The following is a 26,625-nucleotide window of genomic DNA, read 5'->3' on the forward strand; positions in this document are numbered from 1 at the left end:
GGCCAGTGAAGGAAGCTCCAGAAGTTTAACAACACATCTGGATCGACAAGGGAACGATGTGGCATTGCGCAGGGCCTCCTGTGCAATGCTCCTGACACACGTGGCTTTCTCTGTACTACTATGGAGCTATAGATACACCGCGGCTGCCTTCTGCCTATTTTGGACTGCGAGCGTGGGACAAGCTGTCAAACTATTGTCCTCACTATGGACCAATCCGTCGCTATACAGGAAACTTTGCAAGGGGAAGAAAGCTGCCGTATAGTATCCTTGGTTTGATTTTCAGTCAGTAATCTGTAGTTTTAAGATTGCGCAGACACGGTAAACTTCCAACAGCAGAAGCATATTCGATCTATAAATCAGGCTCTGTGTTTTATCTTAACCACATTTCTGCCTACATCTTTTACTTCAATATTCTTTGTAACAATCATCGTGCATTTTTAGGCTTTTGACGTATCTTTGTGAAAAGATGTAGTAAAGTTTCCGAGACACAAGATGGCGTTTTTGTAACAGTGTGTCTCTGACAAACACTCATCTGTGTGTGGAATTTTGTGGCGGAGAAAAGTTGCCTGCCTTTGTTTTGTTTTTTTTTTGTTTTGTTTTTTTTGTTTGTTTGTTTTTTTATGTAGCCTGTACTTAAGTTTTATTCAGTTTTCCCTTGGCCTACACAATTTTCATAAATAAGACAAATGATGTGTTATCATTATCTGTTTAGTCTATGTCTTAACTGTTTGGATAAGTGTAAAATCTGTTCTGTTGTTGCTGCTTTAACTCTGAACATGCTGTTCAATGTGATGTCCTGTGTGATGATGCGACCGAGAGCAGACTGCTGGGTCTGGTGCAATCAGCAGAGGAATATGCGTGAGTGCTGTTGTTTTATGATTAATTTTAAACTTCTGTTTAGCTGGATAAAATACAGTCTGAAGTTAATATTAAAGAGGCAAAATTAAACCAAGCAGGCCTTGTTTTGTTGGTGTTTTGCAGAATCTTCCTGTACAGACATAGGAGAATGGCTATAACCGCTGAAGATGTTGTACTAGAGAATATTATTCCCATCTCAACTGACTTTGCAGTTGTGGAAGGTGAATTTTTCATATTTCATTTATTTATTTTTACTCAAGGTGAAGTGGAAATAGCCCACTGTCCCCAACCATTAATCTGGCCTATTATGTGTTTTAAAGTGTCTTCCCCTGAGGAACTTGCTGTTGTTGGTAAGTTACTACAAAATGTCAGGTTTCACTATGGCTACTAGAGCCTACTCTGCATATTTTCACAGGTGCTGACACAAGAATAAGAATAAGCTTTCTAGAATATGAAGTGGAGCTCCGACTTCCTTTTGGGTCCCAGTCACGCCTCTTCCTCTGTGAGGTGAACAAGGTCTGGAGTGGTATGTAGTACCTCTGATTTTAAAGTGGCACACGATCAACTAAATCATCATTGCACCACTACATTTAGGGCGGCCCATATTCAGAGTCAAAATTGTTTAGTACCTAATGCCATCTCCTTTATTACTACTGCATAAAGAGTACCATGTGACAAACTAGAACAAATTATCTGCTTTAGTCATCAGCAGGAAACCGGCAGAGCAAGTCGAGCAATGCCTCTAGGTTGCATAATAAACTTAGATTTATTTCCTGAGTATTTCAAACTTAAATTACATTCACCATTGTTATGAAACCATTATTTGTGCTAAGTTTGAGCTAAGATAGAAATGATATTGCCTCAGTTTGGCATGACCAAGTATTCTGAAGACAACACATGGTGACAAGTAAGCTACAAAAGAAGGAGGAGTTTGAAGGTATATGTAGGTGAGTGTATCGGTAAGCATTTTCCTAAAGAAAACGAAAGAAACACTTTTAGAAACATGTCTCTTAAGATCTGCGGATTTCCTTGCTATTTTGCAATTTTTTATTTATAGAATTAGCAGGTCTACATTTTGTTTTTCTAGGAATGTGTAGAAACCTAAGGAGTTTTTTTCAGCATGCTCTACAAAAATATGGATACAAACTAAAATGTTGCTCGATGATGAGCAACAAAAAGTCCTAGAGAGTTATACAAAGGATGGAACATTCAAATAAGCTAGCATCTGTTGTCAAGCGCAAGAGTGTGAAAAAGATTCAAGGTAGGGATCTTCAGTAAATTTGTCTGCATACATATTTCGCTTAAAACTGTTGTTGACCATCTTATCTTTGATAGGAAAAAGTTTTACAGTTTGGTGACTTTACAGTTACTCTGACTTTAAGTAGAGAAAGGGAAAAAGATTTACAATTATTTGTATACAAACCAAAATGTGACTCAAAAATAACAAAAGACAAAGTTGACGTGTGGCATTCCTTCTGGCATTCTTACTCTACAGGAATTCTTATAAATGTGTGTGGCATAAATTGCTTTACTTTTAGGCCTACTTGTTATTTTTAGGCCTTGAAGCTGTGATAGCTACTCTATATTGAGAGAATGAGGCCCTTCTTTATCTGGCATTGCTTAGATTTGGGTCACTATATTGTGGTGAAATGGTACTGCTATAATGTTCATATTATCAGCCATTGCCTCTGTCAGTCTGTGCTGTGGCTACAGTATATGTGGTATCTCTGGAAAGTGAATGAAAAATAATGTCATTGTATCTTTAGTGTAGTCTTAGAATTCTATCTCAATTTTGGATAGTTCTGAGATATGTAAGGTTAAAGGGAAGGCATGTAGAAGAAGAGGGCATATAGCCAATATGAATAACTCAAATTTGACAAAACTTGTCAGACAGAACCCTGAAATGAGGATACAAAATGGAACCATTACAAATGTGAACAATATAAATCAAACGCATTACTATTAATTAGAAATCAATGAATATGTTTTTTGTTTTGTTTTTTCATGACCAATGCAGATACAGATGGTTTACAATGCAGAGACAGCTGGTTGGCCCAAACACAATAGTGGTCTCTGCTGGAGATTAAAGGCTGATAGCCAGTCTGCTAAAAAATGCAAATATTGGTCAACCCCTTTTTCTCTACTATTAATTGGTATTTGGTATCTCTATTTTCTTCTAGATGTGTGCAAGTCCTCTGCCCAGGTGCCTAAGTTTGAGTGGCTTAACAAATACCAGCAAGCCACCAAAGAGCCAGGAAGCATCAGACAGGCTTTTGCTCCCATTGGCTCAAAGATTACGAGGCTCAGTCAAAGGAGGAAATCTGGTGAGTTTGAATATTATTGAATGTTATTGAATATTACTGACAAAATATACTTCTTTGTTGTAAGGTGAGCAGGAAGCAGGGACTTAAGTCCAAAACATTTTGTTAAAGTAGCTTAATTCAAAGAATAGTGGTCATTAAGTTAGTAGGCTATTTTACTGATACGTAGATAGAATGTTGTTACTTGAGCTGTGAACACTGATTCTCTATTACAGAATTGTATAATTAGTATAAAATTATACTCCATTTTGCAAAACTTCTTTAAAATAAGCTATAATTTATTAATAGGCTATTTAGTCTGAATTGTGAAGTCAAATATAAATAGTCCATTGGTTATACATAAACCTCCATTTTTTTTTTTAGATGAGTAACAATTGCCTTTTTAGAGTTTGCTACTGTCGTCTACGTTTGTTTAGGATCCCTTATCTTTTGCATTGCTGTCAGTGAGGACATGCAAACTCCTCCCATCATCATATTAGCATGGGCAGGTCTCATACAAAGTGGACATTGCACTCGCACACACAATGATAGGGAGCGGTGGGGGAGATGTCTAGGGCGGTGAAAGACGCTGGTATGAAGTAAATTCTTATATTATGACATATTTAGTACTTAAGTATTCTTAAACCTGTGATAGATTTGATGTGCATTCAGGATGATACCACTTTAGCTGCTTTCGGCTAATGCTAACAAAGCTAATTTAGCTCGAGAGGGCATAGTCTTATGATCGCCAGGTAGCAGAAAGAAAGAAATGTTCACAGGTTGTTCCACGTTTTCGAGCTATTATCAGCACTTGTAATCATGTGGGTGTTAGCTGGAATTAATTTGCATGGGGTTTTGGTAAAGATGAGTAGCCTATGCTAACAATTTCTTAGCTAATGTACACAGATGATGTTTACTAGTGTGCCCATGTAAAGCTAGCGACACACCTGTTGTAGGAAATACTCTATTACTATTTTTATGCATAGCCACACTAAGATTGATTGCAGAGCTGCTAATGAGAAGCTGTTTTCCTTACCAAGTTTAGCATGTAAGCTTGTAGTCATTGGAATTGATGGAGAAAGTGTGTGTGTGTGTAATTTGTTTTAGTTATCTTTATTTTGTGTTTAACCATGTGTTCCCCCTTAAGTAGGTTTTGTCTGAAGCTATGTTACTGTATTATCTGGTTAAATCCAAAAGAGATCTATATAGCCCTTTAAAATAGCATACTACTTTGCAATGTATTGATGGTAAATTGAACTTGTGCAACTTTGCTCGCTGTAGTAGGTGTTATGGAAGATTCACACAGTTACTTCAGTATTTTGTCAGACATATGCTAAACCACAGATGGACACAGATAAGTAGTAGAAAGTGCGTTACTACTATACATCCTCACTGGCTTGGTCTTAAGCTCATTACATGGGTAGGAATGTGGAATGTGCTCTAAAGGATATAAGCTACTTTCTTACGCTACCGTTTATGATTCATTGTTAATATGTGCTTGTGAAATTTGGAACTAAAATGTTAATTAAGTCTTTTGTAATGGTGCATCTAATTTTACTCTTTAAGAATGTCAGTTTGCTCATACTTTTTCCTGTCAAGGTTATGACAAAATCCTCTTAGTGCAACGTTCACTATAGAAGTTTTCATTAGCTTTTTTACATAATTTATTCAAAACTTATCTCTCCTCAACTGCCCACTCTATTCACCACCAAGCTGCAAGAAACAGTGTTCATGCTGTCTCATACTTCACACTTGGCTATAAAACCCAGCTACTTAGAATGCACAAACTGTAGCCTACTGCAAAGTGTGTCCACACACAGTGAAATGGCCACACAACAGGGTTCCTGACTTTCCAGATTAATTGCAGACGTTTCCCCCCCTAAATTTCATTTTTAACTTATTTACATTTGAAAGAAGAGAAGAAGATTGAACTGCACGAAGACCACAAGTGCCCAGCATTCGCACTGCATAGTATCACACATAGCATCCTTGAATTATCAGAAAGATCAACTGTCAATATAAAGTAGTTTACATAGTGGACTGAATGTATGTTAAATGCCTGGGTTAATTTGACTGCCAGAGAGTTGTATATGTAAAGGTGGCATGGCTGTATTTTAAAATGGGTAATTTCCTAAGAACTGGATTCAAATGCAAGAAAAACTCCCAAGTTAGATGAGTGACTCTTCCCATCTTGTGGTTGATGTATGTTGTGATAGAGGCTGTTACTTTTGTAGCTTAACACCAAGTCCCAAGCCTGCTCTTTGCAATGTACGTTTTTCCTAGAGTTTTACACAGCTGTCTATTGTGAATTTTCTTTTTAATATAATCTGTCAGGATTTCGAAATGTTCAAACTATAATCTAAAATCGTGTGTGTGTCTTTGACAAACAATTTATTTTTTCATCAGGAAAAACATTGGACCAAAAGGGAACTGTTGAAAAAGACAAGGCTTCCAGCTCCAACGGTGATCTACAGAAGTCCCAAACATCTTCAAGCCTAGACAGGTAATGAAAGTATTACAAAATACTGAAACCGTAACAACACAGAATATACCTTATAATATATATATAATGTAATTAATGATGTCAGAGTGGTGTTAAGTTACAGCGTATTCCTGGAACATTTCCGAGTGAATGGTCTTAGATTTCTTCTCCCTTAATGCCCTCTACTCTATATCGACCAAACAGAAATAGCTCTTGCCTGAGTAGCCCTGTTGTTCTGATGGACATTTGAGTGTTTAACTGGAGCAACTGTCATTGCTCTTCAAAGCTCCATCTTTTGTCTTATACTTACAGTAGAGAGCCTTTTTGCTAATGGATCTCTACCTCTGTTTGGAAAAGGAAAACCACAGGCATTAGTTTTTATCTGGTCCTGTCTGTGACCATGCCTGACTGTTTTTTCTCCCTTGTGATGTGCAGTCAGGGCATCTCCAGTCGGGAGGACCGGGATGACCTGGTTCGCTCCTCCAGCCACACACCATCTAACAAAGCTCAGATACTGGCCATGCCTCAGTTCGGCCTGCGGGACAACCTCATCCGCTGCGAGCTGTTGAAGAATGAGGACCTTTACACCTACCTGGAAGACTTCAGGTACCATAGCTTCGTAGGGTTGCAGATGTGCCTAAAATTTTGCCTGGTGCAACTAAACATTTTCTTTGGGCACCTGGAAGGAGCACCTTACAGATCATCATCACATCCCTTCTCCTGTGTCTTCTCTCCTCATTATAAATGCAGATTAAATAGTATAGAACACATTTAAATTATTGTTTAGTTGAAATCAAAATGAAAAAAACAGAAATTCTTTCGTTCTCCCCTCACCTCTGACTAGACTACTAAAGCCAGTCTGAGCAGATGAGACCAATACACTCAGGTCTCTGATGCAAAGAGCTAAATGCACCGCAGAGATCATAAGTTTCAGTTTTTGTGAATGAGAGACGGTATTTACCTGTTAAAGAGCAGTTTAAGAGTTTAGTTACTTAAATGAGGCTGCCATTGCATTAAGTGAAAAGGAAAATAAATCTGAATTTGAAATAAGGTCTCACTCTGCACTAACTGTAGCAAACGGTAAAGGTCCTTAAAAGCTCAGACTTCTCACTGTGACTATTTTGTGAAACCAATATTTATCTCATACTTTTTATTAATTAATCTTATAGGCTTCTAACTCATTCTGTTTTAATTTAAAGACAAGGTAAATTCTTAATGTTATTTGATCAAAATAAACAGACAACTTTACAAAGATAAAACTAGTCATTAATTAATTATTTCCTTTCTTTAAGAGAATGAATTGTATTTATGGGTAAAAGTAACAGTTATTTATTCAGCCCTTATTGCTGAAGCAATTTAACAAAAGTATATTATGATGGCTTAAATAAGCGTGGGTTTGGTGCACCCAATACGTAACTATAACATGGTATGATATGATGATACCTTGACAGTCAAGCTTCCTTAATATAACTTCTCTCATATATAAAACTACATTTTGCCCAACATTTCCTCATGTTGTGTTACAGTTTCATAGAGTTTATGAATAGTACAACTACTACGGATACATGGAAGATTTTTAGATGGGAGATTGTAGTAATACTGGAAAGCTGACCTAAGTTGCCTCTTACAACTGAAAAGTTTCTGGATAGACTGAGCTGTATTTTTTCAAATGTACTGTACCTACATATTTTTAATCCAAGAAATGTTATGCAATAGAATGAGTCAACATCTGTGGGTTTGCTTTTCCTAGAGCTGTACTAAATTCAGCTCAGTTTTCTCAGCATGTTTTAAGTCAAACACACGCTTCATCACTGTCCTTCATCACTGCACAAAATAAGGGCATAGTTTTAGTTAGTTACATTTCATCTATTGGGGAAAGGTCTAAACTGCCCCCTGCTGGTGTGATCTATCTAATGTCACTCCCATACATACTGCTCTAACATATTTCATTTTTCAGATTCACAATATAATGTGGAAATGGAAATAAATGGAAATAAACACTTACAAATATATATATAAAAAAAAAGAAAAATATTTTTTTCCAGCAGTGTTCATTTTAGATATATGTAGAGGGCTCCACAATGTGACCAATTTGGGTGCACATTTTGGTTAGTGCCACTATGTTTATTTTCCTTGGGTGCACCAGTGCGCCTGACAGATCCTTAAAACATCCCGTCTCCTGTGTCGTCACTCCTCACTATAAAGGCGGATTAAATGGTATAGAACACATTTAAATTATTGTTTTGATTGAATACTAAACAAAAAAGTGTTAATTCACTCTCACCTCACCTCTGACCAACCTGCTAATGCCAGTTAGTGCTGAGGCTGATGCGTTCAGGTCATGCTATGGTGCACAGAGCTAAATACACAGCTCTGTAAATACTGTCTCATTTACATGTATTTGTGAATCAGACAATGTATTTACCTTTTAAAGAAAAGCATCAAACTTGCAGATCTTCCACATAGTGTTTAGTTACGTAAATAAGGCTGCCGTTGCTCGAGGCGAAAAAGAAAATAAATCTAGATGGCAAAAGACAAACTATTGAAATTGAAAGTAGGAGAGCTGACTCTGCACATGCTATAGTGTAAAGATCTGTAAAAGCAAAGACCTCTCACTCTGACTAGTTTTTTAAGCCAGTATGTATTTAACAGCTTTTTATTAATTAAAACTTGTAGGATTATAACTTATTCTATTTTAACAGTAGAGGTAAATTCTTTAATGATATTTAATCAAATAAACAACATGGAGATGCAACATGCATGATAAAACTAGTCAGTGAAACATTATGTCCTTTTTAACTAACCAATTTATTTAGGCCTTATTGTTGAAGCAATTTAAGGATAATATATTACAATGGCTTACATAAGTGGGTTTTGGTGCACCCAATTTATTTTCTGGTGCACAAATGAAAATCTTAGACGCACCTTTGCACCCAACTCAAATCGTTAGTCTGGTGCCCTGATATAGGTTTACGTTATGTTTATGTTTTTACAATGTCCAAGGGGGACTGCTCTCCTCCTCATGAGACTCAGAGCGAGGTAAATTGGAGCTCCAATTTATCCATATGACTCCATGTGGGTGTGTTTGTGCCATGTTTTTGGGACTGGAAACATCTGATTGGTGTTTGTTTTGCTGCTATGCATGCTGGGTAATTGCTTGTCCTCAGCTGACCTCATTTCAAGGAATAAACATTCAACGTTTCAACACTGGTGTACAAAATCTGGCAAGAACCAATCAGTAGTACAATATCTGTAACAGTGCCGATCAAATATATTTTGTTTTGTTTATCTACTTATTTTGTTTTGTTTATCTACTTATTTTGTTTTGTTTATCTACTTATTTTTATTTTCTTTGTCACCTCCTCCAGCTTTTTCCTTGGCACATACAATGTGAATGGACAAACGCCAAAGGAAAGTCTCAGTCCATGGCTCAGCTCTACTGTCGACCCACCAGATATTTATTGTGTCGGGTAAGTTACACCGAGGATAAGTTTATTATAGATTTATTACATAAGCAGATTTCTAAATTTGCCATTTTATCTACTCTAACAAAGCCTACAAAAACAACCTTTTAGAAATCAAATTTCTCACTTAAAATTTACCAAACACACACAAAAAACCTTTCTTTTCCCCCTTCTGTACCAGTTTCCAAGAGTTGGACCTCAGCAAAGAGGCTTTCTTCTTCAGTGACACCCCTAAAGAGCTGGAGTGGACAAAGGCAGTGACTGAGGGGCTGCATCCAGAGGCCAAGTATGCTTTAGTAAGAGAGCCCTTTTTTCATTGAAATTTTTAACCAAAATCTTGTTAATTCAGAGCTGTGCTTGTTTAGTAAATTACATTCAATTAAATTATACATCTCGGGTAAGTCATCTTTTTTGTTTTACATATTACTCTTTTAAAGAATGCGATGTCAGAGTTCTTACTTCCTCTTTTTTCCTTCTATTTTGCAATGTAAATTAGTTCACAGTAAAAAAATGGAAGTTCATAACTTAGTAAATAGACAATGCAACTATGCTTCAGAGCTAACCTGGCTAAACTTCAGATTGATCTATGTAGCACTCTGAATTGAGTTGATTAGGTGAGGCAGAAAAATCTATTTCTGCTGAAGTATGTCTGTTTGTGTGGCCATGGTTGTTATTTATTCACCTGGGCACTGTGATTGGCCCAGTCATTGTCCCACTGGTAGCCTGGGCCCTGTCATGGGAGCCCGTCAAGATGGATTCTTGTGAGACTGTGAACAAATATCAAAAGAATTTACATTGCTGGCAAGGTTACTTGAGCTACAGAGCTGCATGTTTTAACACTTTTTATCAGAGAAAACTTAAATGAAAAGCTATGATTCACTCAACATCTATTTCTGTCTGTACATGACCTTCTACAGGTGAAGTTGGTGCGATTGGTGGGCATTATGCTTCTCTTCTACATAAAGAAGGAACACGCAGAGTTTATCTCGGATATTGAGGCTGAAACAGTGGGTACTGGCATCATGGGGAGAATGGTAAAGACAATGTCTTTTAAATGAATGAGAAAAACAATATCAGATAATAGATTTTTAAAGTACTCCATACAATGACAAGAGAGTGATTACGTTGTTTAACTTAATTTGCTCTTTTTTGACAGGGGAACAAGGGTGCAGTGGCAATCCGCTTTCACTTTCACAACTCGGATATTTGCGTGGTCAACTGTCACCTCGCAGCCCACACAGAAGAATATGAGCGACGTAATCAGGATTTCAAAGATATATGCAGTCGCCTTCAATTTCGGCAGCTTGACCCCACACAGCCGTCTCTAACAATCATGAAGCACGAGTATGATTTCCTGACTCATATTTTTATAACACACATTTTCATGTTTCCAGTGATTTATTATCTGTATTTTATTATTCTGATTTTTTTTTTGTAGTGTGATTTTGTGGATAGGAGATCTAAACTACAGAATAAGTGACCTTGATGTCGATAATGTAAAAGACCTAATCACCAAGAAGGACTTTGAGACACTGCACAACTATGATCAGGTATTTATACATTGGCCTCCAACCCGAATGTTGGAGGATCGATTCCCACTTGGCCCAGGTTTAGGACACCTTACCCAACATGCCTAGTATGAAAGTTGTAAGCGAAGCGTTGGTTATGTTTGGGGGGGCCGATGCCACACATTGGCAGCCTTGCTTCTGTCAGTGTATGTATGTATGTATGTATGTATGTATATATATATATATATACATACATACATACATACATACATACATACATACATACATACATACATACATACATACATACATACATACATACATACATACATACATACATACATACATACATACATACATACATACATAAATTAGTACTGTACAAATTTAATTTTAGTGATCAACTTATGAGGTTGGACACGGCTGTGCTGCATTTCTGCATAATTTTTTTTACTTTTTTTTTTTTTCTGTATAATGATACTGATTTATGACACTAGCTTTATTCACTCATAGCTCAAGCGACAAATCGATGAGGAGGCTGTATTTGTTGGCTTTGAGGAGGGAGAGATCAATTTTCAACCCACCTACAAATATGATACTGGCTCTGACTTGTGGGATACCAGGTAACACTGACATTCTTCAGTGCCAATGGGTGAGTCAGAGACTCATTTGAATGATGAGAAATAATAAATCCCTTCTATACTTAGTGAAAAGTGTCGTGTGCCAGCATGGTGTGACCGCATCTTATGGAAAGGGAAGAACATTAAGCAAAAACATTACAAAAGTCACATGGCACTAAAGACCAGTGATCACAAACCAGTCAGCTCCTTGCTAGTAATTGGGGTAAATAACTCATTTAATTGTTTATTTTATTATGATGCATCATCTTGCTTCTGAAAAGTGACCTTAAATGTGTCCTACAGATAAAACGAGTAAATGAAGAGGCATATAAGAAAACATTTGAAGAAATTGTTCGAAACATAGACAAAATGGAGAATGAATGCATTCCATCTGTGACACTATCAAAGCGTGAGGTAAAGATTCATGTGTGTGTGTATATATATATATATATATATATATATATATAAGTTTTTGTTTATTTTAGTTAACATATTACTTATTATTTGTATCTGTTATTAATGCCATGTTTTATTTCAGTTCCACTTCAAAAATGCGAAGTTCATGCAGCACCAGGCGGAAACACTGAGCCTCTTCAATGATGGGCAGGTCCCATGTCAGTTTGAGTTCATTCCAAAGCCAAATGAAACGACGTACTGCAAGCCATGGCTCACTGCTAATCCCCCGAAAGGTTTCATCGCTCAGGGTATGTTCAGAACCTTTTGCTGGTGTACTACTTCTAGGTAATTTACTCTGCTTGAACCAGGGGGACATGTGGATATTTGTTCTACTCTCATGTTCTTTAACATTCAGGTGGCTCTGTGGAAATTGACCTTGAGGTTTTTGTAAACCGCACAACAGCTCCTGAACTAAACTCTGGCAAGCAGCAGATTGAGGACATTCTAGTGCTTCATCTGCAGAGGGGCAAGGACTATTTCATCTCTGTAACTGGAAACTATCTGCCCAGCTGCTATGGCACATCCATAAGATCACTATGTCAAATAAGAGAGCCCATTCAAGACATGCCTCAGGATGTCCTCTATAATATGGTTAGTTACAGTACTCCTAATATTAATGCCAGTATTAATATGTATTGATATAGACCTACATTTGACATTGATGTTATATGTGTGGGTGTGTCTATATATATATATATATATATATATATATATATATATATATATATATATATATATATATATATATATATATATATATATATATATATATATATATATATATATATATATATATATATATATATATATATATATATAATAAAATGTGTGTGTTTTCTCTTTTCAACAGTTGACTGTGCCAGAAATGGAAAGTTGTGGCGAAAAAATTCTTGACATCCCCAAAGAGCTGTGGATGATGGTTGATCATTTGTTCCGCAATGCAATTAAACAGGTAATGGGATAACTAAGCTTGTAAATATGTAAACTTTTTTTTATTTTGAAAAATCATCAAAACTAAAAGATTCATGAATTACTCTTATATTTTCTACAAATTCTCTTACAGGAAGATATTTTCCAACAGCCTGGGCTTCGGAGTGAATTTGCAGACATTAGGGACTGCCTTGACACAGGCATGCCAGATTCTCTGCGTATCCTTTCTACACTGTTAAATCAACCACTTCTGTTTTACATCACTTCTACTTCTTTTACATAGGAGCTTCACGATGCCTGTGCTATGCAGTAATATTTATAGTTTTTAATTGTATTTCTTAACAAGTGACCATTAGCAGGAAGTAACCACTCAGTAGCAGAGGCCTTGCTTCTCTTCTTGGATGCCCTACCAGAGCCAGTTGTCCCCTATTCGTTTTACCAGCAGTGCCTAGAATGCTGCACCAATGCCAATCAGTGTGTGAAGGTGCGCAACAACTATGTCACTCAAATCGATGTTTTGACTTTGTTAAACTTAAAAATATATATATTTGTTTAGGTTATTTCCATGCTACCTCAGTGCCATCAGAATGTGTTCAACTATATAGCTGCCTTTCTCCGAGAATTGTTGAAGAATTCAGCTCAAAATCGATTAGACGTCCATATATTGAGTAAGAATTGCCTAACTAATTAGCATCACAAGTAATTTAACAATGAAAAAAAAAATTGTGTTATATTTATAGGTACTATATTTGCATCTTTGATCCTACGGTCACCAACAAAGCAAGATCTTACAGAAAAGCGCAAAACCCAAGAGTTCTTCAAACACTTCTTGGTCCATGGCTCGTCCCAATAGAGAGGCTGTGCCCTCTTGATGTACTGAAGATGAACACTCAAGTCCAGTATTTTAAATAAAATAATGTTGTTTTCATGTTTTTGATAGCTCTTTAAATATAAATGTAACTGTAACTTATAAAAGATATTTGAACCTTACTTATACAGAACTCAGATTTATTGTAAATCATTGAAAATTAAAATGTAGGAAAAGTAAATATTTTATTGTATGTTTATTTAAACAGATCATTTGTATTGTAATGTTTCACATTTCAGCATCATGTTTTATAAAAAAAAATGACAAAAAATGGTTGTGTTTTGACTATTTTTATTTTTTGGACTCTGATTTTTATTACTAAAATAATACATTCCCATAATACATCTGGAAAAACATCGTGTTTGTGACGTACCGGAGGGAGGAGATAAGAGGAAAGTGCCCAACATCCAAGAGCGGAGTAGGCTTCGCTTTCCGCACAGGTAAACAAGGTTGTCAGCGACTTTGGGAGGTGAAACACATTAGTTTAACCGTTTATTCTAGACATTAAAGACCATACGCCTGTTCGGATTTTACAGGAAGCTCGAATATCGGCTGTAGACTAGCCAGAGGCACTAGCTTCTCGTTGCTAACTGGGCAGCTAGGGACTAGCTAGCAGCGGTATGCATGTGCACACAATTGACAAAAATAAGTGTTTTGTCTTACTCTGACCTAATTTGCTTCTTATGAATTGTCTTGACTCTCAGCTATCCAAAGTATGGCACACAGGCGTTGATGACAAAGTAAATGTAGTCCTCGGATGTCCTACAGTAAAGCCCTGGGACAAATCAGGCGGACTGCTGTTTGACATTTGAAGCTAGCGATATAGCTTATCTTTTGGTGAGCAGCACAAGAGCCCTCGAAAAAGGCTTACAAATGTAATATTGTGTGGAAAGCAACGATTCACGTCTGTAAATATTTTTGTTTGTTTTGAGTACGTAAGTACACATCCATCAAAACGAATTTTGCAATTAAATTCCTTCATACCACGACAAATAAGCATACAACGCTAGATCCTTTTATAGCCATTATGTTTATCACGTGTTACTGCCTGTTTTGGGGTTCACATGAGATATGCCCATAGATCGAGAACCACAGCAAATCTGCTATTTGTCTTTTGGCTGATTTTATTTACATTGTGATTATGCAATTCATTGAGAATGTTCTGGAGAATGGTCACGAAACCAAGCCAAGAAACCACTCCTTTGAATTTTGGTATAACACAAGAATACCTGAAACCTTTAAAAAGCAGCTCTTCACTGAAATCTCTAAACAGTGCTTCATTGCCCATGGCTTTGTTTATTGTGTATTGCATGCCAGTTACATCAGAGGAGTTCCACAAATCTCTTCATTAATGAGTGCTCTCTGTTAAACTCAACACATCTTCAGTCATATAAAGAGGGGACATGTGCTGTTAATGATGCTTTTTTTTCTTATCTTATGTGCTTTCTTTAGGATTGTAAGGCCTTACTGTGTGTGAAGTCCTACTGGGAGGACGGAGTGCACCAGGGACCATGAGTGAGAATGGCCCTCATACGGAGGCGTCCATGTACTTTGAGGTGGAGGTGGATTCTCTGGGACGGGAAGATGAGGAAGAGGAAGACAAGATTCACTTTGATAAAGAAGATGACCTGATTGTGGAACCTTGCTCTTCCTCTGGTCGAGTATATGACCGGACCACAGTGCTAATTGAGCGAGACCCTATCCGTCTGGATGAGGAGGGTGAGGAGGAGGGCCACTGTGGTGTTGATGAAGATGGCATCACCTTCCTAACTGAAGGAGATGAGGAGGATGGAACCCTGACCTTCATGGTGGACTCTGATGCCATGTCACAGGGTTATGTGCACCACACCATTTCTGCGGACCAGATCCAGTTTACTATTAACCCGGGCTCTACTCCTATGCCACGCAACATTGAGGGGGCCACGTTAACATTGCACTCAGAATGTCCAGAGACCAAGCTGCGAGAGGTGAGAATCATGAGCTTGTTTTATAGAAAAAGAGTGTGTGAATAAAATACAGTTAATCTAAACTACTACATCTGCAATTTGTTTTGAAGTTAAATTCCAAGTACTTTCTTGCTGTTGATTGATGTCAGTTACAAGCTCAAACGCCATTTGTAAAACATTATTATGGGATATGCTTTTGCTTTTAATAGCAATGTCCACCATGAATAATAGTGAAAGAATCCAAGGCTTTCACTTTCATTACATATGGCAGAAAAAGAAAAGGTATGGACTTATTCACCCATGTTACTTACCATTTAACCAATGTTACCACAGTATAATTAGGTCTAATCAATGTTGTCTTTTGTATGTAATGATCAAAAGCCTGAATTTTTGGTGACATTGTTTGAGTCACCAAAATTATTTGAACGCATTTATGTCTGAAGATGGTGTGGTCAGCAGTTCACAGAAATAACAGTTGCAGAGAATAGCAGTTCTCCACCATGAGCTTCCTCTTTGTCACTTTGTGTGTGCTACGAGGTAGTGGTGCTGTACAACGGGGGGGGATTGTGTGTGTGCAGATAACCTCAGGGCTGTGCTTGCACAGACAAAACAGTGTGCCTCATGCAGTGGACAGTAGCCATTCTGTCTTTGAACTGATGTGTTTGTACTGATGCTAGGGAGAATGTTCTGTCTTTTTGAGTTGATATCATCATCACATGACAGTACATGGTAATGAGCTGAAGCACCCGTTAAAATGAAGGTGTTGGGTTTAGTCATTCTATTTATCCACACTACTGTTTTTGCTGGGAAGAGAGTGAGTCATCTGACTCGGATGGTTACTGTTGCAGATTTTAGCACTTGTTATTTTGTTTGGTATTTCTCTCTTTGATAAATCATATTCTTGCTTTATTTTGTACTTTAAGTCTGATGTATTGCATCTAATGTGCTATCTCCAGGTGAAAAGGTACCAGTGCATGTTTGAAGGCTGCACTCGGACGTACAGCACCGCGGGGAACCTGCGGACCCACCAGAAGACCCACAGAGGAGAGTACACGTTTGTGTGTAACCAGCAAGGCTGTGGGAAAGCCTTCCTCACCTCCTACAGCCTGAAGATCCATGTACGCGTGCACACCAAGGAGAAGCCCTTTGAGTGCGATGTGCAGGGCTGTGAGAAGGCCTTCAACACTCTCTACAGGTACCACTGTCTGACACTTCCTCTTTTTTCTTCTTTCATTCATTCATGTGCTCACAGCTGTCACAGGGTAGGCTAAGCATTGCAATTTTTTAAAATGGTAAAGCTGTGTAAAGCTAAAGTGAAAAAGTCTTGATTATTGTCTCTAACTCTAGAGGGGCCGGCACTTACACATTGACTAACCAGTCAACAAAATGTATCACTTGTTTTATTTGTTATACTGGTACATAAACACAACAAAATGGTATCTTGGGTATGCAGAAAACATCACCAAAATTAATCTAACTCAGGACTGAAAACAGGATTGCTCTAAATGGTGTTAGGTGAGAGAAATTCAGCGCTCTTAATTATTCTGACATCATTTGAGAGGACATGCTTATACCATGTCTGTTTTTGGTTCAACCTCAACTTGCGAGAGCATTGATTTTTCTGAGAACTGGATTTACCAAGCCAACAAGTAATATAATATCACAATAAATTGCATTACTGTTAGTTTTTACTGTTGGTTAGCTGCTAGCTCCCACTTTATTTTGCTTATAGTTGATGGAAACAAGGTCTAGTGTAATCTTTTCCAGGGTGATTCTACCAGCCCCACTGTCCATTGTTTCCTGCTCATATGGGATCATGCCCTTGTATTTTACTGTCACTGTTTTGTTTTTTTTACTCTGTAGTTTATCTTAAAGGCCTTTGTTATGGCCCACAATATTTTGTTTGTGCAGACTAAAAGCACACCAGAGACTTCACACAGGCAAGACATTCAACTGTGAATCGGAGGGCTGCACAAAGTACTTTACCACACTCAGCGACTTGAGAAAGCACATCCGCACACATACAGGGGAGAAGCCATTCAGGTGAGCTTTCCCATGGGCTCTAGCGTAGAATCTGTGATACTTTTAATAGGATAAGAAATATACCCTGCTCTTAACCCCAGATGTGATCATGATGGCTGTGGGAAAGCATTTGCAGCCAGTCATCACCTAAAAACACATGTACGGACCCACACAGGTATTTGTCAACAAATACTTTTTAAAACTCTTATCTTTCTTGAAGTAATAATCACTTTTATTTGTAGGTGAAAAACCTTTCAACTGCCCCAGCGATGGTTGTGAAAGAACGTTTAGCAGTCAGTACAGTTTGAAGAGTCACATCCGCGGTCATGACAAAGGACAGCCATTTGGTGGCAGCCTCATCCACCCACACTCTGAAGTGAGTTTCTTTGGATTCAGTTATAAACATATACTGTTCCCATATAAGTGTATTTTACTGAGAACTTTTTTTTTTGCAATTGCAGGATGCAAATCATTCACTGTGCCTCAGTGACTTGAGCCTCATCTCAACAGACTCAGAGTTACGAGAGAACATCAATAATGTATGGGCTTGTCTTGCTTTGTTTAAGAATATTTTACAACTGATGAAATCAACATATATTTTTTTCTTTTGTATTTTAATAACAGGAACTCAACAATGTGACCCCTATAAAAATCTTTGAGCTCATGTTCCAGAGCCCAGAGAACAGTGTCAGTTATGAAAACACACATCCCTGTGGTGAGGCTCAGAATGTCTAGTATTATTGCTAACCCTGGTTAACATTAAATAAAGGTATAATAAAATGAAGTCTTGTGTTTCCTACAGAGACGGTAACAGAGTCACTCAGCACAGACACCTCTGGCCAGCCTAGAGTCACTGAGTCTGCTTCTTTCCCTCTCGCCTCTGCCTCTTCTTCATCCTGTTCTGCCACTACAGTGTGCACACACACCCCAGCACCTGTCACTGTTTGTTCTGCACCAACAAGCCCATACATCCAACTAAAACCACAGATTTCAGATGTGCCTGTTCAGACTTCTGCCCCAAACTTGGCCACTTCACAGCAGCTTGTGGCACTGCAACCCACATTCTTGCAGTCTGAGAGCAGTAGCACAGCCCCTCAGCCTGCCTCTGCTCTCTCCACAACATCATCCAGTACAACTTTGGCTCAGCCTGTGCCTTTGGCCACCAACCCCACCCCTGTGTCCTCTTCTCCTGTGGCTTCTACTCAGGCTGCAATCACTATAGCTCCCACACAGAACTTACTGCAGCCCAGTCTGGTCATGTCAGACCAAAACCTTCAGTGGATCCTCAGCAGTGCTGCCAACAGTCAACAGAACCCCGAGCAAGCAGTGAGTGGCATATACTTTATTATATCTTTTTATATGTATTTTCTTTACTAACCATTGCATTTTCTTACAGCAACACCAAGGAGGTCCAAAAGTAGAAAAAGTGTTCTTCACTACTGCAATACCAGTGGGTGGTCATGCTGGTGAGTCAAGTCAGCTGTTGTATGAGTGCACCACTTTGTATTCACTTTGAATTAGACATTATTAATTAATCCAGATTTATATATACCGTATTTTCCGGACTATAAGTTTCATAAGTTTTTTTTTTTTTTAAATAGTTTGGCCGGGCGTGCGACTTGTACTCAGATGCAACTAATATGTGAAATTATTAAAATATATAATTTCACATCTTTCTTATTGTCACTGACAACCGCGTGAGGGCACTCTAGGCTTATGTACCAGTATGACAGCCACACAGAACAGGAAGCGGTGCTTCATCTACTTCTGGAGTTGGCGGAGTTGTTCAGAAGCAACACCGAGGTTGAAGAATTCAGTGGATTTAGTGATTTGGAGTGAGATCGAGAGTAAATTTGTTAGCTTGTTTTATATGCTTTTAGTTATCTGATTAACTGTAAATATCTTATGTTAGCAAACCAGACACATATTCAGTTTGTTGTCTATGCTTCATGTAGCTGAATAAATAGACCTGATCCATGTGTTATGTTAGCTTGCTGTACTGCTTTTCAGCTTGTTGTTCTCTATTTTATTGTTATTATTTAACTAGCCTTTTAAGATAAAATGTCTGTTCTTAGCCTTGGATTTTGTAAAATAAATTTCCCCAAAAAATGCGGCTTATAGTCCAGTATGACTTATATTTTCTTCATTATCATGCATTTTTTTTGCTGGTACGACTTCCACTCCGGAGCAACATATAGTCCGGAAAATATGGTGTCCAACAAAAATGTGCTAAAACATGTCAATAAATGTTTTATGTTCAGATAGGGTAAAATTTCTGCCGCAAAAGTGTCTAGACTAGTTAAACGTTCATGCTCTGTGTAGGAGATTTCACATGTTCCACGTGTCAAGTTGGAAAAACTGAACTTTTTGACAAATTCATTGGTTGAACTTCTTTTTTTTCTTACTCCAGGTAGCTCAGTTCAGCAGATTGGCCTTAGTCTCCCTGTTATCATCATCAAACAGGAAGAGTCGTGCCAGTGTCAGTGTGCCTGTCGAGACTCAGCGAAGGACAAAAGTGTAAAGAGTGTCTCATCTGTGTCAGCTCCAGCTCAGCAGTCACCAACTGAGCCCCTTCCTGCAGAGCCTCCAAAGCCTGCCCCCTCCACATCCTGCTGCCTGCCCGGACCAGCCTCAGACTCTGCCGCAGTGGGACAGAAAGCCTCCTCTTCCACCTCTTCTTGCTCTGTGTCCACTCAAGTGAGCTCCAGTGCCACCAGTGCTGCATCTTCTGGCAGCTTAGGCAACATAGATGTGTCAGACTACCTTTCCCTGCACAGTCCAGAGACAGCCACTAACCTAGAAGCCCTGCTGCTGGTTGCTCATGACATGAATGTGGTGGCTGATGGTAATGCTTAAGCAGCTCCATGTGTTCTATTGCTCCCACTCATGTGCAGGCTTCCATTACACCCACATCCCCAGTTATGTTCCTCAGTGACGCCCCCTCTGCTCCTGTACAGTGTGCAGCATACAGCCCTATCTGCACTGGGTTCTGTTCTCTGTAACCATGTGAAAGTCATATTCATGCAAAATGAATAGTTTCTGTTGTCTCACTGCAGTCATTTTAGACTTGTGTTTTGAGATTTTTGCTATGCTTATTAATGCAGAGGGAAAAGTAAATTTTTGAAAGAGTTTATAAAGAAAGTGTACATAACGCCTTTTATTTTAAATATAATTAGGGTGTTGTCTAAGCACTGATTAGAAATTCCATTTTCCTAAAGAAAGGTAATGCCTGAATAGGAAAAAACAATGTATTTCAATGTATCTTTGTACTGTACCGCGGGTTCTAGCAATTATTTAAGCTGGTATGCAACTGGCCAGAATGCACTGTATATTTGTGGAATTCTACAAAGTACATCTCCCAACATTCATTGGGTTTGGAAACTCCTAGCCCTTCGAGATTTGATCTTGGACCATAAAATGTGATGTATACTTGTAAACTGTGTTAGGTGATACACTCATCAGAAGAAGAACCTGTGATTACAGTTGCCTGTCTTTTTTAAAGTGAAATTAATCTGATAGTACTTTAATCGCCTAACTGAATGCTAATTTAAAGTTGTATATGTTAATTTATTTGAATGATTAATTCTTTCATTTATATTAGCAATAGTGTTATTTTTAAACCACAGAAGATATATTAATTTATTTCAAATCACTTGTATTGTTTGTTACTGATATGTGTTTTGAGTTGCTGAAAGCAAATTTATCAAGCAGACACCTATAGTAGGCTGCACTTCCATCCACATAGAAAAGCCAAGTACACATCATCCTGTTTTTCAGGGCCATGGCTCTCTCAGGGATGCATTGGTCATCACCAATACTGCTCCCCACATTTGACTCTCTGACATCAGTATCTTGACCTGCAGTAGCCCTATGTTTAGCTGCATTCTTCCTGTTTGTTGCACACTAACTTGCTACAAGAGTAATCTGAGAGCTTGTTAGCTTGCATGCAGCACCACTACAGACTTTTGTAAAACTGCTGTGTAGTAGCAATTCAAATGGTGTCCTGGGGACCATGTAAATAGAGTACATTTTAGTTGTATACATATGAGAACTTGTAGATTACTGTAGAGTTTGTATTTTTGTATAGACTTTTGAATTCCTAGTTTGAAGTTGGAGAAAATGTATCCCCCAATTTTTGCATTTTCCTTCCAGTTTTTCAAGAGTGTGTGCTTGCCTAAAACAGCAAAATAGATTACACATTGAGAATCTCTTGCTTATTTTATTTTTTTTGAGTAAATTAAATTGAATTATTGACAAGAATAGAGCCCTTCCTATAGATACAAGGCCTTACCACAGAACTGTTCTTTGAGCCATTTTGCCTTTGACAGTCTCTGCTTCAGACTTGCCACTACACTAGTCTCAGATCATTCCTTTTAACAACTCATAACAAAGCTTCACTGAAATATTGTAAATGTAGTGGAACATGTATTCACTCTAACCTGAAATGCATGATCTTTTTCTTTCAATTTAATCCATAGTTTGTCATTTAGATTTACTGCCATATGCTACCTATACATGCTTTTGTTTAAAAAAAAAAACAAAAAACTATGCAATTTACGAGTGGCATTCAGTGTGTAAACTGCCGTTTAAGATATGTCCTTATTCAATGCTTATGATTTTATGCAGGATATTGGTGGCAGATGTTGCCTTTCCAGTGCATTTACTGTGTTTGATTTTTCATGTCAAGGTTTTCATAGTGTGTGGTTTATGGGGTTTGTATCGGTAGTTTTTCCATCAAGTACTGTTCTCATGAATATTGCACCAGTAATCCTTTATTGTTCTGTTTTGCCTCCAACATATAGAAAGATACATCCTACTTATTTGAAGGATTTTTTTTTTTATTGAATGATTCTGTTTTAAGAATTGTATTGGGTAAATAAGCATTGTTTAAAGACTATACCAGTCCTCTCAAACTTTCTGGTTACAACAGTTTACTGCAAGTTACAGCTGTTGGTGTACGTTTTTGAAGAGTTTTGGGCTTGCAGCCTGAGAATGCTTTTCTGGAGTTTACCCAATCTGGTTATTTCAGCCAGTTAGCTGACATTTATTTGAAAGTAAACTGTTAGATCAAAGCTTTCAAAAATATGTCCTACACCCAAAGAGTGAGGAATTGAATTGTTATGGATATGTATTTTTAAAGAATGTATTATATGAAGATGTTTGCTTATGCTTGTTTCGTACAAAGTTATATACTAAATAACTTTCTGAATGGAGAGCAATATAGTAATAAAACCTTATCCTTATCACTGATTACATTTTTATTGAGCATTTTTAAAAGCATTCATTCTCTAGTCACTTTTGTAGCGGCAAGGTCACATCCTGAAGAGACTTCCTCTGTAAAATATGGACTCAATTGTTAGTTCAAAGTTTATATTTGGTTAATATTTAGTTCAAAAGTTTATATTACAAAAAAACTCACCACTAGTATCTCATTTAAATCCTTAAGGTCATCCAGGATTTTTAAGCACAGCGTTAATCGGTTAGAAGAAGTCTTAAGTTTGCCCTCAACATCTTCAAGAATCTGCAAAAAAAGATAGAAAGATGTAGTCACTTTAGTCTGACTGGCTCAATGTGCTAGGTTGGCAAACCTGCTGTTCTTCTGAAACTTCTTTGTTGTTTACTAGAACATCTTTAAAATCTGTGTCTATCGCACAAAAGTAGAAAATTAAATTAAACAGAAATTTACATTTTATTTTGTTTAATTGCTTTGTGTTACCTGCTTCTGAAGTCATTTTCAGCTGTATGTCCTGCCTTTTTGAACAGGTGAAAGCAATTACCTTAAATTAGCAACACTTTACAATTCCCTTTACGTTCATATCCTTATAAATTTTACTTTTAGTGCTATTAATGAAACACAGGTCACAAAACCATAATCTAATCAGTTTAATAGGCGTACTCTTTATCACAATACCTCGAAAGTCACAAAAGCACGTTCCTGGAGGCGCTCTACTGTTGACGGTCCCTTTAAGAGCTGTGACGTCATTGTTTGTGGGCGTAACCCGGAAAACGTGGTATTTCATCAGATTCACACACGCTCCCGGGCTATGAAATGACATGTTTTTCCATTCAGCTCAGCGTTTACAGGGCCGTCTTTAGCTTTTTCACATTTCGAGGCATTCAAAGTTTAGCTGCGACTCATCGACACGAAACAGACATGTGTAAAGAACTCAAGACCAAAGTGTTGCGTTTGTTACCGCAGACTTTCAACGGTCCAAGCGTTCAGCAACACGACAGCCACGCAGGTCAGCACTGTCACCGGGGATCTGCTGTGTTCATGTGCTTTCTTTACCTTCCACTACAGTTTAAAAAGACAAAAATAAGCTGATGTATCTTGGCAGTAATATTCACGACTAGGACATTGGGAAAAGATTCAGATATCACGGGTGAAGAATGAATGGAATATGAAGTGTTCTGTGATGTGAAACTTCTTGTCCCTTAAGGTACAGGAATTGAACCTAATCTGTTTAATTGGCCAAAAATAATTGTTTATGGTTGGCTAAAGTAGGTTTTCACAGCTGTACAAAAACACTAAATTGCAGTTTCCTTAATTTTTAGTAAGGTTTGACAGACCCTTTTTTAATTACAACCCAGTGTATGTTTTTGTGTGTGTGTGTGTGTGTGTGTGTGTGTGTGTCTGTTTGAACTGCAGATGGTGCTGATGTCCTGGGACAAACAGTGAGGGCTCTACAGAAGGGCCATGTGGTTGCCCTGCCCACTGACACCATCTATGGCCTGGCCTGTCTGGCTCAAAATTCAGAGGCAGTCTGCAAAATCTATGACATCAAAGGACGAAATGCACAGAAACCTTTAGCAATTTGTGTGGGTGAAGTCCAGGATATTAAAAAGTGAGTTTTATATGGCTGCTAAGTAATTTGTCAATAATCTAAGATGAATATTCCATTGTTTAGGCATCAGCACTCTGTTTGTCTATCCAGAAATATGTTGTAAAAGAGGCAACAGATGATCATAACTTTATATTTTGCCAGATACTGTAAAGTAAATGTTAAAGAAGAGTTGTTGGAAGACCTGCTGCCTGGTCCAGTCACCTTGGTGTTTGAAAGAACTGACTTGCTCAACAGAGATCTTAACCCTTTCACTTCAGTAAGTTTACGGCTAAAATCTTATTTGAAAAAATGCTTTGAGAAACCACTGACATTGTTTTGCATCTTCAGCTCGTAGGGATTCGTATCCCAGACCACCCTTTCATGAGGCGGCTGTGTCAGATGTGTGGGGAGCCTCTCGCACTCACCAGCGCCAACATCAGTTCCCAAACTAGTACTGTAGCCACACACGTAAGTAGCTTTCCACATTAGAGATAAAAGCCTGAGTTCTTCAAAAATGACAACATTTCTTTTCAGGAGTTCAAGGAGCTCTGGCCAAAGCTTGCAGTTGTGGTGGATGGAGGGCCAATAGGTGACGAGAGCCGCCTGGGGTCAACTGTGGTCGACCTTTCTGTCCTTGGGAAATATAGAATAATCAGACCAGGCTGGTAAGGACTTTTTTGTGCTTAAGTCATTGAACATATAATTTGTTTTTGTAATTCACTTCTGGGGTCACATCATATTTATTTTTTGCAGCAATTGTACATGAAATTTTGCAGTTTATAGGTTTTGATCCACAGTATGGTATATACCATGAATTTATTCAAATGCTCTCAAATTTATTCACTGCTCAGACAGACCCTGAAAAACATGTGGGCTCGCCTCTTCACAGATCTGACCTGTAACTTTGCCGGTTACCGTGTCCATTGAGATAAGTTACTGCGATACTGTTACACATTCTAAGCAACCCATAACATCTGCTTGAAAAACAAGCAGGTAGTGAACCCTCCAACAAAAAAGTTCCATAGTGTGCATTAAACTTGTATGTAAATGTTTTTGATTAATTGTGTCAGTGTTTAGTTGAAGTTATAATGGGTGTGGTATGTTGTTAAATGCTGCTACTGTTTAGTGCAGATGGTCCGAGTCTGTGTCCAAATGGCTGGCAACACAAATAGCTCTGTATGGTTAAATATGGCTTTACATCATGTTTGCATTCTGTGTTGCATCTATACCTCACACACTTTTACAGTGAAATCCAATTTCTATGCTGACTGACCATAATTGTGATTACAGTGCACTTTCCTCGACCCTTGATGTGCTGCAACACAAATACAGACTGTCAGAAGACGTCCCAGGAGAATGACGTTTGACCATGTACCTCACGCTGAGACGCACAACAAGCCCCATTCTTGATCGTCACCCCTCACCTGACAATGGTGGTAGGTTCACCATGAACTTTAGGACCACTTCTGTCTTAAATCACAGCTGGAGTCTTCACACATATTGTGTTTTATTATGTTTTATTAGGGCGAAACATATTTTGTCTGCCTTTTTCCTTAATTTGATGTCTGTCGTTACTGTACTAATTTTATTTAAAAACTGTACTTTTAAAGGTGAAATGATTAAATCCATTTTTTTCTGTATGTGTCTAATGCAGATGTGTAATCATCTAATCACATGGACAGTATGTATGTAGACATGCATGACAAATAAGCTGAAGTACAAACCAAGCAAGCAAGAAAAGATTAAAAGATAATTGGGTTATATAAACTTGCAGTGTCACTGATGGTGGCATGTGGATTGATTTATTATGAAACTATCTTGTCTTCGTAGTCTGTTTCATATAATGTGCGGTCATACTATCTCAGTGTATGGATATAATTTTTTTTATGTGCTAGATTCTAGGTCCCAAACATCGGTTACTGGTAAAATTAAAAGTTATCAGAAGACACCTAGGAGTGTAATATTAAATTAAAAATCAAGTTATACTTTTATAGATAGCCTAAATATTTTATTTTTGAATTTTGTAACATTACATTAAAAATAATAATAATAATAATATTTGTCTGTTCCCAAACAATGACACATCAGGAACTTTCATTTAGAAAAACTATAAAAAGAAGGTTTTTATCATCTAGTAAAAGGGGTGCACCTCCATTTAATTTGGTATTCTTACATGCACAGCATTTTGTACTTTTTAACTTGAATATAATGTTGGAAATATACATATTCTCTAAAAGGAATGTTACTAACGTGTCAGTATATTATTTAAAAGTGAAGGGATCCTCTGTTTAAGAAGATTCAGAGAACTTGCATCTGGCTTGGCCAATCTAGGGTAATAGTGCCAGTT

The 26,625-nt window shown here is 37.8% G+C and overlaps 3 protein-coding genes across 5 annotated transcripts; all 3 read left to right on the forward strand.

Annotated features, from left to right (window-relative positions):
* Positions 1-28: 28 nt before the first annotated feature.
* On the forward strand, positions 29-13,738 carry inpp5b (inositol polyphosphate-5-phosphatase B). 3 transcript variants are annotated; one of them, XM_033981777.2, is made up of 23 exons: positions 29-260; positions 778-858; positions 982-1,079; positions 1,179-1,208; positions 1,274-1,384; positions 3,039-3,182; positions 5,565-5,661; positions 6,076-6,246; positions 9,009-9,110; positions 9,286-9,400; positions 10,022-10,138; positions 10,261-10,448; positions 10,543-10,654; positions 11,126-11,235; positions 11,320-11,455; positions 11,536-11,646; positions 11,771-11,936; positions 12,044-12,279; positions 12,539-12,640; positions 12,752-12,836; positions 12,975-13,102; positions 13,175-13,286; positions 13,359-13,738. In XM_033981777.2, the coding sequence occupies exons 1-23, from the start codon at positions 205-207 to the stop codon at positions 13,469-13,471; spliced, it is 2,721 nt and encodes a 906-aa protein (XP_033837668.1). In that variant the 5' UTR covers positions 29-204; the 3' UTR covers positions 13,472-13,738. The 3 variants fall into 3 exon arrangements, with proteins under 3 accessions (XP_033837668.1, XP_033837666.1, XP_033837667.1); XM_033981775.2 differs by lacking the exons at positions 29-260; positions 778-858; positions 982-1,079; positions 1,179-1,208; positions 1,274-1,384 and adding an exon at positions 1,837-2,119; XM_033981776.2 differs by lacking the exons at positions 29-260; positions 778-858; positions 982-1,079; ... (1 more) ...; positions 1,274-1,384; positions 3,039-3,182 and adding an exon at positions 3,657-3,750.
* Positions 13,739-13,844: 106 nt separating this feature from the next.
* mtf1 (metal-regulatory transcription factor 1) lies at positions 13,845-22,704 on the forward strand. Its single transcript, XM_033981778.2, has 11 exons — positions 13,845-13,926; positions 14,939-15,453; positions 16,389-16,627; positions 17,344-17,475; positions 17,556-17,629; positions 17,697-17,830; positions 17,916-17,993; positions 18,079-18,169; positions 18,257-18,780; positions 18,851-18,920; positions 19,865-22,704. The coding sequence occupies exons 2-11, from the start codon at positions 14,998-15,000 to the stop codon at positions 20,308-20,310; spliced, it is 2,244 nt and encodes a 747-aa protein (XP_033837669.1). The 5' UTR covers positions 13,845-13,926; positions 14,939-14,997; the 3' UTR covers positions 20,311-22,704.
* A 738-nt stretch (positions 22,705-23,442) lies between these two features.
* On the forward strand, positions 23,443-26,045 carry yrdc (yrdC N(6)-threonylcarbamoyltransferase domain containing). Its single transcript, XM_033981780.2, has 6 exons — positions 23,443-23,696; positions 24,104-24,299; positions 24,441-24,555; positions 24,627-24,746; positions 24,813-24,943; positions 25,569-26,045. The coding sequence occupies exons 1-6, from the start codon at positions 23,504-23,506 to the stop codon at positions 25,636-25,638; spliced, it is 825 nt and encodes a 274-aa protein (XP_033837671.1). The 5' UTR covers positions 23,443-23,503; the 3' UTR covers positions 25,639-26,045.
* Positions 26,046-26,625: the final 580 nt, after the last annotated feature.

Source organism: Periophthalmus magnuspinnatus, chromosome 16 (assembly GCF_009829125.3).
Source record: "Periophthalmus magnuspinnatus isolate fPerMag1 chromosome 16, fPerMag1.2.pri, whole genome shotgun sequence".
Taxonomy (NCBI): Eukaryota; Metazoa; Chordata; class Actinopteri; order Gobiiformes; family Gobiidae; genus Periophthalmus; species Periophthalmus magnuspinnatus.